This window comes from Malus sylvestris, chromosome 10 (assembly GCF_916048215.2).
Source record: "Malus sylvestris chromosome 10, drMalSylv7.2, whole genome shotgun sequence".
NCBI lineage: Eukaryota > Viridiplantae > Streptophyta > Magnoliopsida > Rosales > Rosaceae > Malus > Malus sylvestris.
The window spans coordinates 10066105-10082591 of NC_062269.1; the positions used below are offsets into that span (position 1 = coordinate 10066105).

The 16487-nt window shown below is 39.1% G+C and overlaps 1 protein-coding gene across 1 annotated transcript; it reads right to left on the reverse strand.

Annotated features, from left to right (window-relative positions):
• Positions 1 to 664: 664 nt before the first annotated feature.
• LOC126584205 (mitochondrial phosphate carrier protein 3, mitochondrial-like) lies at positions 665 to 1600 on the reverse strand. The gene is made up of 2 exons (XM_050248665.1): positions 1293 to 1600; positions 665 to 1160 (listed from the first exon to the last, which is right to left on the reverse strand). The coding sequence occupies exons 1-2, from the start codon at positions 1598 to 1600 to the stop codon at positions 665 to 667; spliced, it is 804 nt and encodes a 267-aa protein (XP_050104622.1).
• Between the last annotated feature and the right edge of the window lie 14887 nt (positions 1601 to 16487).

A 16487-nucleotide genomic window follows, 5' to 3' on the forward strand; every position in this document is an offset into this window, starting at 1 on the left:
GCGGCATGCTGCCAAATAATTTTAGAGTATTGGACGTACTTTTGATCACCTGATTGGTGATAATAGCGACAGGTTGCCGAATAATTTTGGTAGTACTGGACATACTTTTGATCACCTGGTTGGTGATAATAGAGAGCCTGGCTCTTTTGGTCATATTGGCCTTCTCCCTCCACATAGTATTCCAGGCCATTATTTTGGGCTTGCCGTTTTTATTTTTTTATTTTTTTTATTAACCTCTGATGGGGTTATACAGATGTTTCCGAAAGATAAGAAAAATAAATTACATCATTCAAAAATACATCCGACCCTCTGCTCAATGGGTCACGCTTATAATGTCATCACCACCGCAATTATGTCTGCTTCTTTTTATTTTCTTTTGCTTTCTGCTTTTACTTTCTGCTTTTCTTTCCGCTTTTCTTTCTGCTTTGGATATGTCGCTTGATGACATGATTAAGGGTAATATTCCTTTCTCTTTTCTTTTCTTTCTTTTGGCGGACGGCAAAAAAGAGGAATAATAATAGGATTGTTATTGAGAAAGCTTATCTTCTTCCTCTCTACTGTCGGTCTGGTCTTCTTGTTCCAGTCCACAACCTTTTCAGTTCCAGAGCGGTCATCTCAGGGCTCGCTCCTCCAATATGGGTTATCTCCAATGATGCAGTACAACTTACCCAAGAGCACCTTCTGATTTGACAAAATTAGGAAATCCATCTGACAAACCTCTAGCAAATCTAGGCTGAGTTTGCACACGGACCTTGACTGCCTCAAAGGGGCAAAGTGCAACATCGTCAATGACCTCAGCATATGCAGAACCAGCAAGGTAGATCAAGGTCTTGTACTTGGCAGCAAACTCTGGTCCAGCAAGGTCAGAGTAGTACTTCTTGAACAATTCATAGAATCCAAACTTGCAGGCACCCTGAGCACTGTAACCAAGGAGGGTAGGCACCCATCCCCTGAAAAAGCCCTTAACCCCCTGCTCCTTTAGCAGAACTCCAAAATTAGATGCGATGCTTTTGTATTTTGCGGGATCAATCTGCATATTGCACTTGACTAGGTCAAGGGGAGTGACGGCCGTGTGAGTGAGATTTCGGGACAGGATAGAGGAGGAGACCGAGAAGGGATAGTTTGAGGGATATCGGGGCCGTGGGTTTTGGGCTTCGACTCTAAAGACAATAAAAGCCGTAAGAGTTAGCACCAAGGCCAATCACTAGACTAGGCTGATTAGCTTTTCTGTGATCGATTTCTCATAACGGTCACGCTCAGGGGCGGTGCAGATATCAAAGGTGCAGGCCAACCGGTGCTCATTTTTCCAGTATATATCCAGGAGCTGAAATCCAGCGAAGAGGACGATGAAGAGTGCGGGTTGGAGGATTAGAGAGACCAGCGACACGAATCGATTCTTCAACAGCTTGGGCGCCGGAATGGTTAGGAGGAAGGCCAACGCCACCCCTGCCACCACCACGTACGTCAATATCATCCACTGCAACACCATATTCGCCTCCAATTCCTTTGCTTTTGCTTGCTTCGCTGTTACTTGCTCTACTCCTCGTTCTGATTTTGCAGCTACCTTAAGGCTTAAAGGCCCAATCACCAAGTAAAGCATATGAGAAAGGAAGAAAAGTAAAAGAGAACGGACGTAATTTTTTGCAGATTCATGGTGAAGGTGAAAAAAATGAAAGAGAATCGACACAACTTTTCGTATCGTTTCCCACAGACGGCGCCAAATGTTGATGCACAAAACCAGAGGTCTTGGAACAACGTAAATCCGACCGTGAATCTGCAAGAAAGTAAATAACACAAGATGTATCGTGGTTCACCCCAATGTTTAGGTTACGTCCACACTGATATTGTATTTCTCTGAGATGTTGAAGAGGATTGTGAAGGTGAGAGCCCTACTCTGAATATGAAAGGCTTTGAGGATCTTAGGCCTAAGAATTGGCCTCCCTTAATGAGGAGAGTGAAGGGTCCTTTTATAGAATAATGGCTCCTTACTTATTACATATTTGCCCCTTCATTTATTACCTAATTACATTTGAGTCCCCCGAGTATTTATACGAGATCTAAAAACGGAGGCCCTAAGTATGGTACAAACAAAGTTGATTTAGTTGTGCTCTATTTATTGAAGTTTTGCAAACTGTCAGTTTAATGAGACACTATTCCCATTGAAGTTTTGCAAACTGTCGTAAATCAACATTGATACATCTACTCTTGTCTCATAATTGACGTATGTTAATTTGTTGCATGTCTAAACCCTAAACCCTATATAGGTTCCAAACTTTGAAGCTCACAGATGTGGAGTTTATAGAGTTCAAGCCCGACTAAATTGACATTCCAGAAGAGGTTATGATCCAATTCTCTAAGTTATTCATCTAAATTTGTTTGTCCTAGAAGTGACAATGGAAGCTTCAAAGAAGCAAAATACACAAGCAATAAGATACTTATAAATTATGTATGTACATGCACATGAGAATTGTTTGGATCATGAATTGATGATAATCGATAATTTTGATTATAGTAGTTACTCGTTTCATCAAGGCCTATTCAATCACATTTTTCCATTAAGTGTCAAAAAATTATAAAAGCTTGACCAAATTAGAAAGATGCAAATTCCATTTTTTGAGAGCCATTGAAAAACGTGGAATTAGGAAACGTATGGCTTAAACTCCAAAAGTTATTCTAGGGTGTTTGTAATGAATTGAAATAAACTCACTAGTATGACATGATGCTTCACAGTAGAGACATGAGTATTTGGTTTTGTCATCATATGTGCAACCACATTTCTATAAGTACAGTGTTACTTTAGATGTGAGACTTATGGCATGTGGAGACTACGTACTAACTACTTGAGAAGTTACCTCTCGAAACCACTTTTGTTCGTTCGAACTAAAATTATATTGTTGCAACATACTCTTGAAAGAGTTAAGAGTTACGGTAGATCTCTTGGAGAGTCTATAAAGTTAATTGTTGGCGCACAGTTGCCATGAAGTTTAATCGAATGCTTGTATATATTCAAAGTGTATATTCTTTTGGTTTTTCTCTAAAATTTTTGCAGGAACATAAAAAGACTATTGTCATTCAGTCTCGATAACTTCCGTATTTTCCAAAATCGTCTAATTATTTCAACTTGTTACTAATGACTAGCCACACATAGGCTTACTATCATCGGAAGGAGATAAGAAAACTTATTCATTAGGGAAAGTCTTGACAATGTACTGTAATGGACTTATAAGCACGCTGTTCTCTTTTTTCTTCGACTAGGTTTTATCCCATGGGTTTTTTCCTGTAAAGGTTTTAGCAAGGCAACATTAAGCATGTCCAACACCATATCAATATTTCATAATCTTGGTGCCCGATTTTTCTCCTTTTGCTTTTTTCTAGTTAGGCCTTACCAAGCAAGGTTTTATCGAGGCCATGATCATTGATTGGTGAACATCCAAGCGGGAGTGTTATAAATAATAATTATTATGTGATTGTTTACTTTCTGGATCAATATGTAATATCCCAATAGTTGAACACCTTTCTTTGTAAATCCTACACCTATAAATAGGCAATCTAATGAGAAGGAAATAGCACCTTGATTTCTCCTCCACTTTCTCTCGCCTCTCTTAATCTCTATTTTATCTCCAATAATAATGAAATTTGGTTGAAATTTTCTAACAAGAGAAGGCAGCTTACCAGAGTAGGGACACAACCTTGGAGGGAGGACGCGACCTGGGAGATAAGAGAGATGAATGACTACAGCTGGGTGGAAGGACTTCAAAATTTCAGATCTGAACTGCTAGACTGCGATAGCGTATAGAAAGGAGGTTATGATTGGAAATTTTTGAAATTCTCATTTGGTGGACATAGTTCACCTGTGTTTTGGAATCCGCAACTTAGTTCCTCTTACAACACATTTCTTAGTAAATATTGAGGTCTCAAAACTTATTTCTTACAATTCATTCGCGTCATACAAGGCACAAGAGCATTTTGACATTATTCTAATAGAAGGAACAAAGCTTCATTACCTTAATTCAGTTTTTCCTTCCTCCTTGATATCTTTTTTATATTTGAGGGCCTTTCTTCTTGCCAACACACCGGCAAAAGGCAAAGAAAAAAAAAGTGAGTAGAATAAGAAACATATACCATGTAGGACTTGATTTTTCTCATTGATTATTCATAATGCTATTAGAGTTGAATGAAATGTAACAGCTTGTAGTTTAGAAGAAATAAAAGCCATATATGAATATCATAACTCAATACCCATTTCAGAACTTGATTTTTCTTCTAAACTACAAGTTGTTAGATTTCATTAAACTCTAATATCACTTATGAATAATCAATGAGAAACATCAAGTTCTACATGTTATGTTTCTTATTCTGCTCACTTCTTTTCTTTTTTCTTTGCCTTTTGCAGATGTGTTGGCAAGAAGAAATGCCCTCAAATATAAAAAAGATATCAAGGAGGAAGGAAAAATTGAACTAAGGTAATAAAGCTTTGTTCCTTCTATTAGAATATTGTCCAAATGCTCTTGTGCCTATATGACGCCAAATTTAACAATATGTAATAAAATTTAACCCCTTTGTGTCCTTATTTTTAGTGAACAGTCAGTCTTGTCCCAATCCAATAGGCCAAATAAATGTAGTGGAACAATTGCAGAGGACAAAACAGTTACAAACTGAATTTCCCTTCAATTTGGCAAAGACCGGATTATAGATGACTCCAAAGTTCCTTGGGATGCCTTGCTATGCATAATGTGGAGCCAAAAATAATCAAAAAAAATTATAGAGGCGACAAGTGGATTTTTAGGTTAAAAAGTCAAAATTACCCTTGAGGCACACCGGGATTCCCACGCGCATGGAACAGACAATAACGGCTCAATCGAGATCAAAGGAGATCAAAATGGTATTTATTCAAAACTCTCTCATCACTCCTCATCAAATCCTCACCCACAAGGTAACTTCAAATTATTCTTTTCAAATTGGGATTAATTACCAAATTAATTGCAAGATATTATTTGATATAATATCTTGCAATTAAAGCCAAAATTCCACCATAAGTGGCGGTTTCTATTTCTCAAAATAGGGCTGGTCACACCTCTATATATAGCCCCACATTTATCCAAAAACTTAAGCTCATTCTTTCCCTAAAATTCTCTGAACACTCTCTTTCAAACTCTAATTTTGGCATCAGAGATTCTTCGGCCAAAGCCCCCTATTCATCGTAGGCGCGTGAGGCTCTTGGCCTTGATCTTAGGTGTTATTATTTTGCAAGTGCATTTTTGTCAAATGAGAAGAAGGCAAAAATTTGCATCCACAAATTGGTGCTTTCATTGAGAGCTTGATTCACACGTTCGAAGAAGACTCTCGCATTCAAAGTTTCTTATTTCTCATTCGTTCGTAAATTTTTCATAGTTTCTTATTCCTAGAATTTTTTATTTCTTTGAATAGAGGTAAGGGAAAAATACAATGACGGGAAATTCAAAAACCACGACCAACGGAACTTCCTACGTTCAAAGATCCAAATCAAATGATGGAGGACGAGACGTAGCCCTACCACGACGATCCACGAGGCTCAACGCGATGGCAAGAGGAGCAACTTTACCACCATAGAGCACCACCACCATGGCAGCCACGGGGACCACCATGGTAGTGAGGAATAGGCTAACTCCATGGTAGCAAACCATGGCCTTATGCGCTGCCATTACAGCAGCCCAAACCCAGGACCAAGCCCAGGCGCAGGCAGAAGCTGCGTAAGTAGCCTAATTTGCAGCCCACGTCGTAGGGCAGCCGAGCCAACCCCAACTTGAGCAGCCCCAAACCGCTGCCCAAGCAGCTTATGCCCGATATGCATTGCAAGCCCGAGCTACGCCGACCATCCCCTCAACCCACTTTTGTGTCCCAACCCGCTCTCGTGGCCTACTTGGCAACCCTAACTGGTCCAAGACCAGTTCAACCGTCCCAACTTCATATTTATGGGCCGACGATTGAGCCAGGGGCATTTTCTCCCCGAGTTTCTACAGATTTGACATATCCTGGCTCAAATTTGCACTCGGAGTCCACTACACTTCTACTATCTCTGGAGAACCCTACTATCCAAGCCCTTTCATCCTTCATGGCGAACAACAGTTGTCCTGATAAGTCTAGAGTTGACAAGTGCCCTCGCACAGCAGACGACCTTGGTCAATCAACTTCTGCAGCGTACTGAGATACAGCGTGCCCCAGACGAGGTGTCCCGAAGCAAGACAGGGGCAGATGACGAACCTCTTCAACGGCGTCCCGGTAAGCAGCCCCTCAACCAGCCACGATCCAAGCATTCTGGTAGTTTACACTCCCACCTGGATCTTCGGGATAGCGTATACTCTCGTCTTAGTGTACGGAGGAACATGCACTCCTAATCAAGCCTACGGACAAGCATACATTCATGGTTAAGGCCACACTCTGATTATCAACATGGACAACCTTCCAGGGTAAGTGTTCATTCACAACTAAGCTCGTAAAAGAGCATTCTCTACTTTATATCGGAGTAGGCAGCACGGTAGACGGAGAGAAGTAGTCACTCAATCCAACTCAAGTTTAACCAGCAGTCTACGAGCAGCCTGTTCGCTTACCAGGAATATGCCACATGCACCACAACTGCATCATAGACGGGTCGACCATAAGGAAGAGCGGCCTAAACCAATAGGTCACGACTGGGGGCAGCCAAAAGTTCCACTGCCCAAGCAGAGGCAAATTCAAGAAGAAGTTAAGAGGCTCTTGACTAAACAATTGCTCAATTTCCAATGCAATGAGGCTACTAACGATGCGCTTCAACGAGACATGACCAATATAAGCATGTCACCATTCATAGGTGAGATTGAGCGGACATATCCACCTCACGAATTTGCTATGCCTCACTTCACTCCGTACAATGAAGACGAAGATCCAGATCAATATCTTAAGCACTACTGCAGTACCATGATCCTCTACTGGAACAACGACGCGCTTATATGAAATTTTTTTACCACAACTCTACAAGGCGAGGTGCATGACTGGTTTCACACCCTAATGTCGTAGTCGATTTGAAATTTCAACGAACTTTCCTTAGTTTTCACTAAGGAGTATTCGTTTAATCGCTCAATCAAAAGGACATCTAATTATCTTTTCAGCATCGTAAAAAACCTTTAGGAGACAATTCGCGACTATGTCAAGAGGTTCAAAGCGGAAAAGGCCAAGATTGTTAGCTGCAACGAAGACATAGCAACGGCATTATTCAGAAATGGGTTTCCCGCCGAACACCCTTTTATTTAGAAAACTGATCATGGGAGAAGAACTGACCCTTGCAACTTCGTATGCTTTGGCAAAGAAGCACGCATTATGGGAAGAGGCCAAGCAGTCTAACAAAAATGAGTTAGAAAAGAAGCATATGGAACGTTCCTCGACTAGATAAGACTCAACCCCTAAAACATTCACCAAGTTCATAGTTTCAATTGGCCAAATTCTCTGTAAGCTCAAGACCGAACCTTGCTTCGAATTGTTGCCACCTATGAAGGGTAATCTTACTAGGTTGGATCAGACAAGTATTGCGCATTTCATCAAGGACCTGGCAACACTACCAATGGATGCCTGAAGTGGAAGCAGTATCTTAAGAAGCTGACAAATGAGGGTCGGTGCGACGAGTATCTTGATAGGTCAAGGACACGGCCTACACAAGCAGGGCAAGTCTCCATCACCCCTTGAACCCTATTAGGGCTTTTCCAAATAAGTTCGAAGTCTTAAGCAACTCAACTAACAAGACCTTGCAAGGGGAGGATTATCTAGTTTGTTACGTAGTTTCTACCTTTCAACACAGTTGCTCTATTTCTTTATTCTCAATGAAGATTTAAGAAGTTATTCATAAGCCTGGCTCAACTGCTGTCTACACAACTACTCAAACTCTTATCTGGGTTTGCTCTCCAGTACAAGAGGATAAACTAATTGCTTTCTAGTGCGATAAGGTAAACTAATTCCTCGACACCCATATGGGTCTGCTCTCCAGTGCAAGAGGATAAACTAATTGTTCTCTAGTGCAAAAGGGTAAACCAATTCTCCGACACCCATATGGATTTACTCTCCAGTACGATAGGATAAACTAATTGCTCTCCAGTGCAAGAAGGTAAACTAATTCCCCGACACCCATATGGGTCTGCTCTCCAGTGCGAGAGGATAAACTAATTACTTTCCAATGCGATAGGGTAAACTAATTGCTCTCCAGTGCAAGAAGGCCACACAGCTCAAAAGATCGAATACTCAAAGACCAACTAAGTGGCAAATGGTCAGGAGGCAGCAATCACTTCACACTCAGCAGTTCGCTCATCTGACACTTCATCTTTAACAGCTCAGACATGGCAGCCTAAATCATGGCTCATGCCATGCCACTTCCTTAGCCCATACCAAGCTAGCCCTTGGCTTCAGTCAAGCCGAGTAGCACAAGTTGTGGCCCATGCCAAGCCGACTCTTAGCCCCTACCAGCTAATGAACTACACCACCCTAACGACTGCCCCGTTGCAACACCACCCAAGAAGAAGACAAAGAAAATTAAGTTTTTCTTACATTAGTGTGGCGCATACATGATAAAGAATCAACGGAAGGCGGTTCTTTGCACGGTCAAGCAAATAAGAGTGCTAGGGAAGGGGGAACAAATATCCTCTAGCTTTCTCTCTTTCTTGTAGAGATAAATAATTACCCTTCGAAGTTGATTTAATCCCCTACTTAAGGTAGGCTTAAATAGGTTTTGAAGGCGATTTATTTCCATTTCCTAGAAGAATCTAATTCCAAGTCCAAGTGGGAATCAGCATCAAAGTTGGAGATCTATACACATGCTGCCCTTTGCTGCGAGCAGCCTAACAGGTGTGAGGACATTTGTGGAGCCAAAAATAATCAAGAAAATTATGAAGGCGATACATGGAATTTTGGGTGAAAAAGACAAAATTACCTCAAGGCACACCGGGATTTCCACGCACATACAACAGACAATAATGGCTCAATCGAGGTCAAAGGAGATCAAAATGGTATTTATTCAAAACCCTCTCATCACTCCTCATCAAATCCTCACCCACAAGGTAACTCCCAATTATTCTTTTCATATTGGGATTAATTACCAAATTAATTGCAAGATATTATTTGACATAATATCTTGCAATTAGAGCCAAAATTCCACCATAAGTGGCCATCCCCTATTTCTCCAAATAAGGCCGGCCACACCCCTATATATAGCCCCATATTACTCCAAAAACCTAAGTTCATTCTCTCCCTGAAATTCTTTAAACACTTTCTCTCTCAAATTCTAACTTTGGCATCGGAGATTCTTCGGCCAAAGAACCCCCTCCGGTTCATCGTGGGCACGTGAGGCTTTTGGCCTTGATCTTAGGTGTTATTATTTTGCAGGTGCATTTTCGTCAAAGGAGAAGAAGGCGGAAATTTGCATCCACACATAACAACTAGAAACTCCAACACATGTTCACACAAACACGAGAGTTTCTAATTGTTCTTTTACAAAACGTATTTGTCCTATATTCATTTTTCCTTTTTTTTTTTTGTAGGGGTTTGGGTTTGTAATCTCTCCTAAAATCTAAACCAATTTGTATTCACCTTTTTATCCATTTCCAAATTTTTAATATGCCCTTACTCTTTGTGTGTATTTCAAAGGGCAGTCAATCAGTTTCACAGCACGAAGCATCAAACCAGAGAGAAGTATCAAAACAAAAGAACCGGATAATAAAAATTCAGCATATAACCCATCAGAGTTTATGAATATGCTTTAATATGAAAAATTAGTTCACAGTTCACTAATGATTTTAGTTTGTTGAGTTTTCCCGGTCCCTGGAAGGGGTGGATAACCGTGGCTTGCCACCAGTTGTCCCCTTTTAAAATTTAAAAAAAAATAGTCATTATTTGCATGCCTCGCAGAGGCTAACTGCAAAATTGTCAGATATGTGCTTAGGCCTGTAAGGGTGTCACTTAGCGGAGAAATCCAACTTTGGAGATTTCATGAACAAAGTTCAAATTGGACAAGTAATCTATACTGCGTGACTCAATATGCACTCATATTATTATGAAGATATTCATGAGATATTCTTCCTTTCATCCCTAGGATGTTAGTATTATTTTTTGTGGTGTTAGGAAGGGTATTAATCCTCGATGAGTTTCGAGGCACAATCTCTAGTATATATGGTATAGGTCACACGCAGTCTTGGAAGGCTTATCTAAGTGAAAGTAATCACGAGGCCGCAACTGTGAGGATTAGGTTGTTTTCTAAAAACTCTCATGAGAATCAAGATTAAGTACATGGCCAAAAATAGTTGTAACCCGTGCTAAGTTTTTTATTGGTACCATGTATTTTCCATTTAATATTCTAGTCAAAAGGGTCCTAGTTCAAAACATAGTTCACTATGATTCCTTCATGAAGTTGTTAATACTAATTGTAGGTTCAAGTCCCGAAAGACACCTACACCCTTTGTATGGTATACAAGTTGCCCAAATTTCTTCCATTCATACATATATATATTTATATCTTCTACATTTCTATAAAGTTTTGAATCTTGTGGAGGATTGTTGGCTATTTACTTTATTTTATTAATTAAATATTCAAAACTTTATTTATTATTATTTTAAATAATAAATATATAAAGTCATGTCTAATAAGATAAGTTATATCTTTTACCAAGGTATATAGAGTTTTATAACTAGTGAACTCCTCAAACAAAACATATATATTCAAATATTTCCCTCTCTTCCTACTATAGTACTCTTCCACATTCATTATTATTCTCCCACTCATCTCCATCATCAATGGGTTGATCATGGAAGAAAATGCCGATAATATCGGCGAAATATCGCCGATATTATCGGTTTTTCGCGCAATGGATATTTAAATAGGTATCCTGATGGTTTTCGTCCAAATATCGCGATATTATCGATAATATCGATAATATTGCGATATTACAGATAATATCGCGAGATGAACCGATAATATCGCCTCTCGAACAGCTGAGTTGACCCGGATGATGGCGAGTCGAACAGGTTGAACATGCTCAACTTGTGGACGTACATGGCCTTCTTGGTGGGGTTAGAAAGGACGTTCCAGGCCTCGGAGACCAGCCGGAAGGCATAATCAGGGAAGCGATTCCGGTGGGGGTTCAGCAGAAGAGCGAGTCGACGGTACTGAGTCGCGACAATTTCGAGGTTTTGAGTGTACTGGGCGAGTTGGAGAATAGCGTACCAGTCGGGCTGCTGGTTTTGGTTGTTGATCTGGGATTCAGCGGCGAGAAGAGTGTCGGCGACGGCGATTATCTGCTTGGTGGCCTCGAGCCTAGGGTCAGTCTCTCGAGCTCGGATCACGAAGGTCTTGGTCTCCTGTAAGTCATGCGCCGACAGTAGCTTCACGGCTCTCCGCTTCCGCCCTCGCCCTCTCTTCTCTCTCTCTCTCTCTCTCACTCCCCTTTCTGCCTTTCTTGGTTTTCGGTGAAGTTCACTTCAGACAGAGTAGAAGGGTGGGGGAATTTTGGGTGGACGAAAGAGGACTTGGGTTGTGACTGAAATGACAGAGATTGTTTGGTGGTGGGGTGGGAGAATGGGAGGTGCAGTAGGGGTATTTTGGGAGAATGGGAGATTGTTGTTGTTGAGGGTTTTGAGCACACTTGGACTCGGTTAATGGATTGAGATTTTAAACCAACGGAACTGCTACCCTTCAACACCTTGACCACCATATCACTTATGTTTTCGTGAAAATATGCTAAAATATTTATATATATGGTTTTGTTTTGAATTCTTTTTGCAAGAAACAGATTTGCATATGACAGCTCGCTATATAATCAACTTAAATCAGTTAAATCCATCAAGCAATACATTTCCTTCCAATTTTTTGTGATAAACTAATAGATAATTGATTAAATAAACATCTTGCAAAGTTTCAATAAAAATTTCCAAGTTTTTCTTACAATTTCCGTGGTTTCCATGTAATTTTTATTGATATCGATATTATCCCGATATTTCCATCGATATTTCCATATTTTCGGACTACCGATATTTCCGATATTACCGATATTTAATACCTTGGGGTTGATCACTACTTGGCACCCGTTTGTCTAACCATGCTTATCGATCTGATACTTTGTAGATAGCCATTATAACCTGCACATAGGGAGGCGTCTACCACTTTAGGATAGTGACAAAATGTCTCGTTGGTATCACAATCCAAATTATTCCATACTCTTTCTCTATTTACTACTTTTTTTCTATTTACTCTTTTGTTTGTTTGATGGATTTTGGTACTATATAATTGAATGAATTTACATGTGTATTATGACTATAATCATTTAAGTTATCCTACAGGTCGGTCGAACCCAATGACTAGCCGCGCATGTTTGATACCACAGTTCCAGAGTCACTTTCTGCTACAAACTGGTCGCAAGCTGTTGCTTTGTCTAATACACATCTTGCAAAGTTTGCATGTATTAGTTTTTCTAGCGAGTGGCTATCAGTGACTATCCTACTAATGATTCAGGACAAGAGTGTGACACACATGAGGTAAATTATGATGTTTTGCCTTCGTACACATATCAGTTGCCGCCACGAGCTAATCGTAGAAGATCTAAAGTACAATATGATGTTGATATGCATGCCAAAGCCAAGTATCCCATCAAAAATTATGTGTCTACTTATCATTTGACCAAACCATATGCATCTTATATATGTCAACTGTCTATTGTATCTGTTTCAACAAAATTGTAAGATGTCTTACATGGTCCAAAGTGAATTTATGATATGAATGTGGAGATGGAAGCACTTGAAAATAATTCCACGTGGGATTAAGTTTCTCTACAAAAATGAAAGAAAATTGTTGGATGTAGATTGGTGTTTACTATTAAGCATGAAACATATGGTTCTATTGATCGGTACAAAGTCAAATTAGTTGCCAAGTTATACACAAACTTATGGTGTGGACTAGGAGACTTTTGCCTTTATTGCCAACATTAATATTGTGCGTGTCCTTTTATTTTTAGGAGCAAATCTGGATTAGCCTCTACTGCAATTTGATGTCACAAATACTTCCTTCATGGTGATCCCAAATATGACGTGTATCACACATTCCATTTAGCAAACCTCGATTTTGGTGCCTACTTGAAATCGGGGTTAGGGTGTGTCATTGCACATGGATCTTCCACTAGGTATTGGAATAGCCTCTGAAAAGGGTATCGTGTGCAAATTGTGAAAGGCCTTGTATAGCTTGAAGTAGTCCCCTAGAGCGTAGTTTGAGATGTGCATAAGTTCAATGAATACATGTTGGTATTTTCAAAGACATTCAAATCATGCTCTATTTATCAAGCATCGAAATGGTAAGCTAACTGCTTTCATTATTTATGTTGATATGATGGTAACTGGTGATGATCAAGAATAGGTACAACGCCTTGAGGAGTACCTAGCTACCGAGTTTAAGATGAAGTAATTAGGTGAATTGAAGTATTTTCCTGGAATTGAGGTTGCATGTCCAAACAAGGTCTTTTTCTGTGTTAATATGTACTTGATTTGTTGGCTGAAACATGCATATTAGATTGCAAACCTATTGATACTCTGATTAAGCAAAATCATTATCTGGGTTTATTTTTAGATCAAGTTCCAACTCACAAGGAACGATATCGAAGGCTTATAGGGCAATTAATCTACTTGTCTAATACATGCCCTGATGTTGTTAGTGTGGTAAGCCAGTTTATGCACTCTTCTGATGAAGCTCATATGAATGTAGTGATTTGTATTTTGAGATGATTGAAGAGGGCTCATGGCAAAGGCTTGGTTTCGCCAAGAAAGTTCATTTAAATGTTGATGGGTATAATTAAAGACGCAGATTAAGCAGGTTCTATCACTGATTGGCGATCTACGTCTGGACACATTATGTTTTTGGGTTGTAATTTGGTTACTGTAGAAGTTGAGTATCATGGTATGTCACATGGTGTCTGCAATTTGTTGTGGTTTAAGAAATTATTTAGAGATTTTGGGTTTGGACACAAAGGTTCTATGAATCTTTGTTAAAATCTACTATAGAGATTTCTAATAATCCGATTCAACATGATCGTACAAAACATGTGGTGACTAAGGCAGTGTCTAGAGATCAACTCGTTGCTTTTCCGTTTGTGAGAACTAGAGACCAACTCGCAGATGTGTCAACTAAGCCAGTGTCAACTAGTGTGTTTTTGAACTCGATTGACAAGTTTGGCATGTGTGATATCTTTGCTCCAACTTAATAGGAGTGTTGCGAATTTGTAGTTTAAATATTAGTTAAAGTTGTAAATGAATTTTGTTCCACCTCGGTAAATGACCTATAAAACAATATCTGTAATCCCTATATATACTTCACATTAGAGGTTACTAAAATATATCAAAATTCAACAATAATCCATGTGGCACAACATAATATGTTTATGTTCCAACCATTTAGAGTATAAATGCTTTAACATGAAGTGGCCATGCTTACAACAACTTCACAACAATGGCTTGTCAGTAAACTATCTTAACTAACGCTTTGAAACACCATGGCCTCACACATCTCGTACCACATATATGCTTATGGAAGTTGGCTTGTACGTCTGGTATACAGTCATAACCAACATATTTCATATAACATACCTGTATCTTGAACATGGCGGGACCTAGTAAAAGTTTAAATATCCAATACCCAAAACTCTGAGCAAAAAATTAATTCATTCCAAACTATGTATACCTCTAAGTAGGGTTAGATTCGGTTCCATTCGGTTTGATTTTTTACCATAACCGAAAATCAAACCGAAGTTACTATTCGGTCCGGTTTGGTTCGGTTTTTTGTCGGTTTTGTGCAGGTTTGATTTTTTTCGGTTCGGTTTCAGTTCGATTCAATTTTTTTTAAAATAATACAAATAATGCCGAATACAATGAAAGTTGAAGAAATTGGAAGAAAAACTAATCTTTAGCTAAAAATATAACACTTGAAATCCATTCAATTCTAGATCAATAAAATTGCAAACCCAAGTCACTCATATCTATCAAAATTGACCCATATCAAAGAATAACATCAACAAGAATTATATATAATTTGCACCACACTTTGTCGAATCTTCCAGATAGAAGCTTAGTGACCGAGGAGAAGAAGTCCATCATAACAGTTGTGATGAAAGGTGGCTAGATCTGGTGCACGTCAACAATGGCGAGCGAGAACCACCTTATTGTCGACGATGGCAAAAGCCATGGCTGACTTCGGCAGAGGTATGAGTTGGATAGTGGGATAGAGAGAGATGCAGCAATGGAGAAAAAAAGAAAGGGAAAGAAATGGGTGAGAAGGAGATGAGAGAACAAAAGAAAAAAGCAAGAGAGAAATGGGAGAGAGGAAGGTGGCGGCATGAGAGGAAAAAAATAGAGAGAAGGAACACGGCTGGGGAGAAGAAAGGAAGGAATAATTAGTATGCTAGGGTTTCTAACTTTCTAAAAGGAGGCCTAACATTCTATTTGGGCTTGAAGGGTTTGAAGTTTGAGCTTGGAATTAGTTTGGAAATAAATACCCATTATATATAATAATTAAAATTTTATATAAAAATAATATATATTTATTTGGTTCAGTTCGGTTTGGTTTTCGAACCCTAAAAACCGAAACTGAACCAAACTATTTCGGTTCAATTATGTTTTGTACTTTCAGTTCGGTTTTTTTAGTTGAACATTTTCTTTTGTATTTTATGCAATGTGACGGTAAGCATATCACATATCTTTTATGAAAATGGAACTATAGTTCCTAATATTTAAATTTGAGTTCGGATACTTAAAAGGTTATCCAATGTACTTTCTCTTGATGTTCAATAAAAGATCGGCGCAGCTAACAGGCACTACTCCTAGGTTTCAAATTGTTCCCATATCGAAATAAAATCTGATTTAACCTATAAATGTGCTTGTGCACATGTTGAAGTATTAGGTTTATAGTCAACGACCCTTGTACATGTTTAAATATTGGGTTCATAGTCAACGACCCTTGTTATTATATTTGTGATCTTTCCAATTCTAGATCCAAAGTGTACATGTACATGCACATGCACAGTTCTTCCAGTGAAAAATAACGAAGTCTTATTAGTGACACTGAATCTTCATACGCTAAGCCTGAAAATCTAAAGCTTCAGCCATGGTGGCTCGAAATCAGTCTAATCAGAACCCGTCCTCTCAAAGCGATAGATGAAATTTTAATGAACTAAACTAACAATTAGTTAACTAGTCAACTTTTTTTTCAAACGATAGATGAAATTTATTAACAATTAAGTGTGAACGATACATCAGACCATCAGCGAAGGTGTTGAAAAGCCATATTGGTTATCAATCTACCCATTGAAACACCTATCTCTCTTCAAAAATATAAGCAGGCACCTTATGTGCTTCGACGTTGCAATTCCAAGAACAAAACTTGAATACGACGGACCACAAATGAGAAGCTAACACACAAATGTCATGAATGATTTCTTCCACCAACACCTCCATACACTACA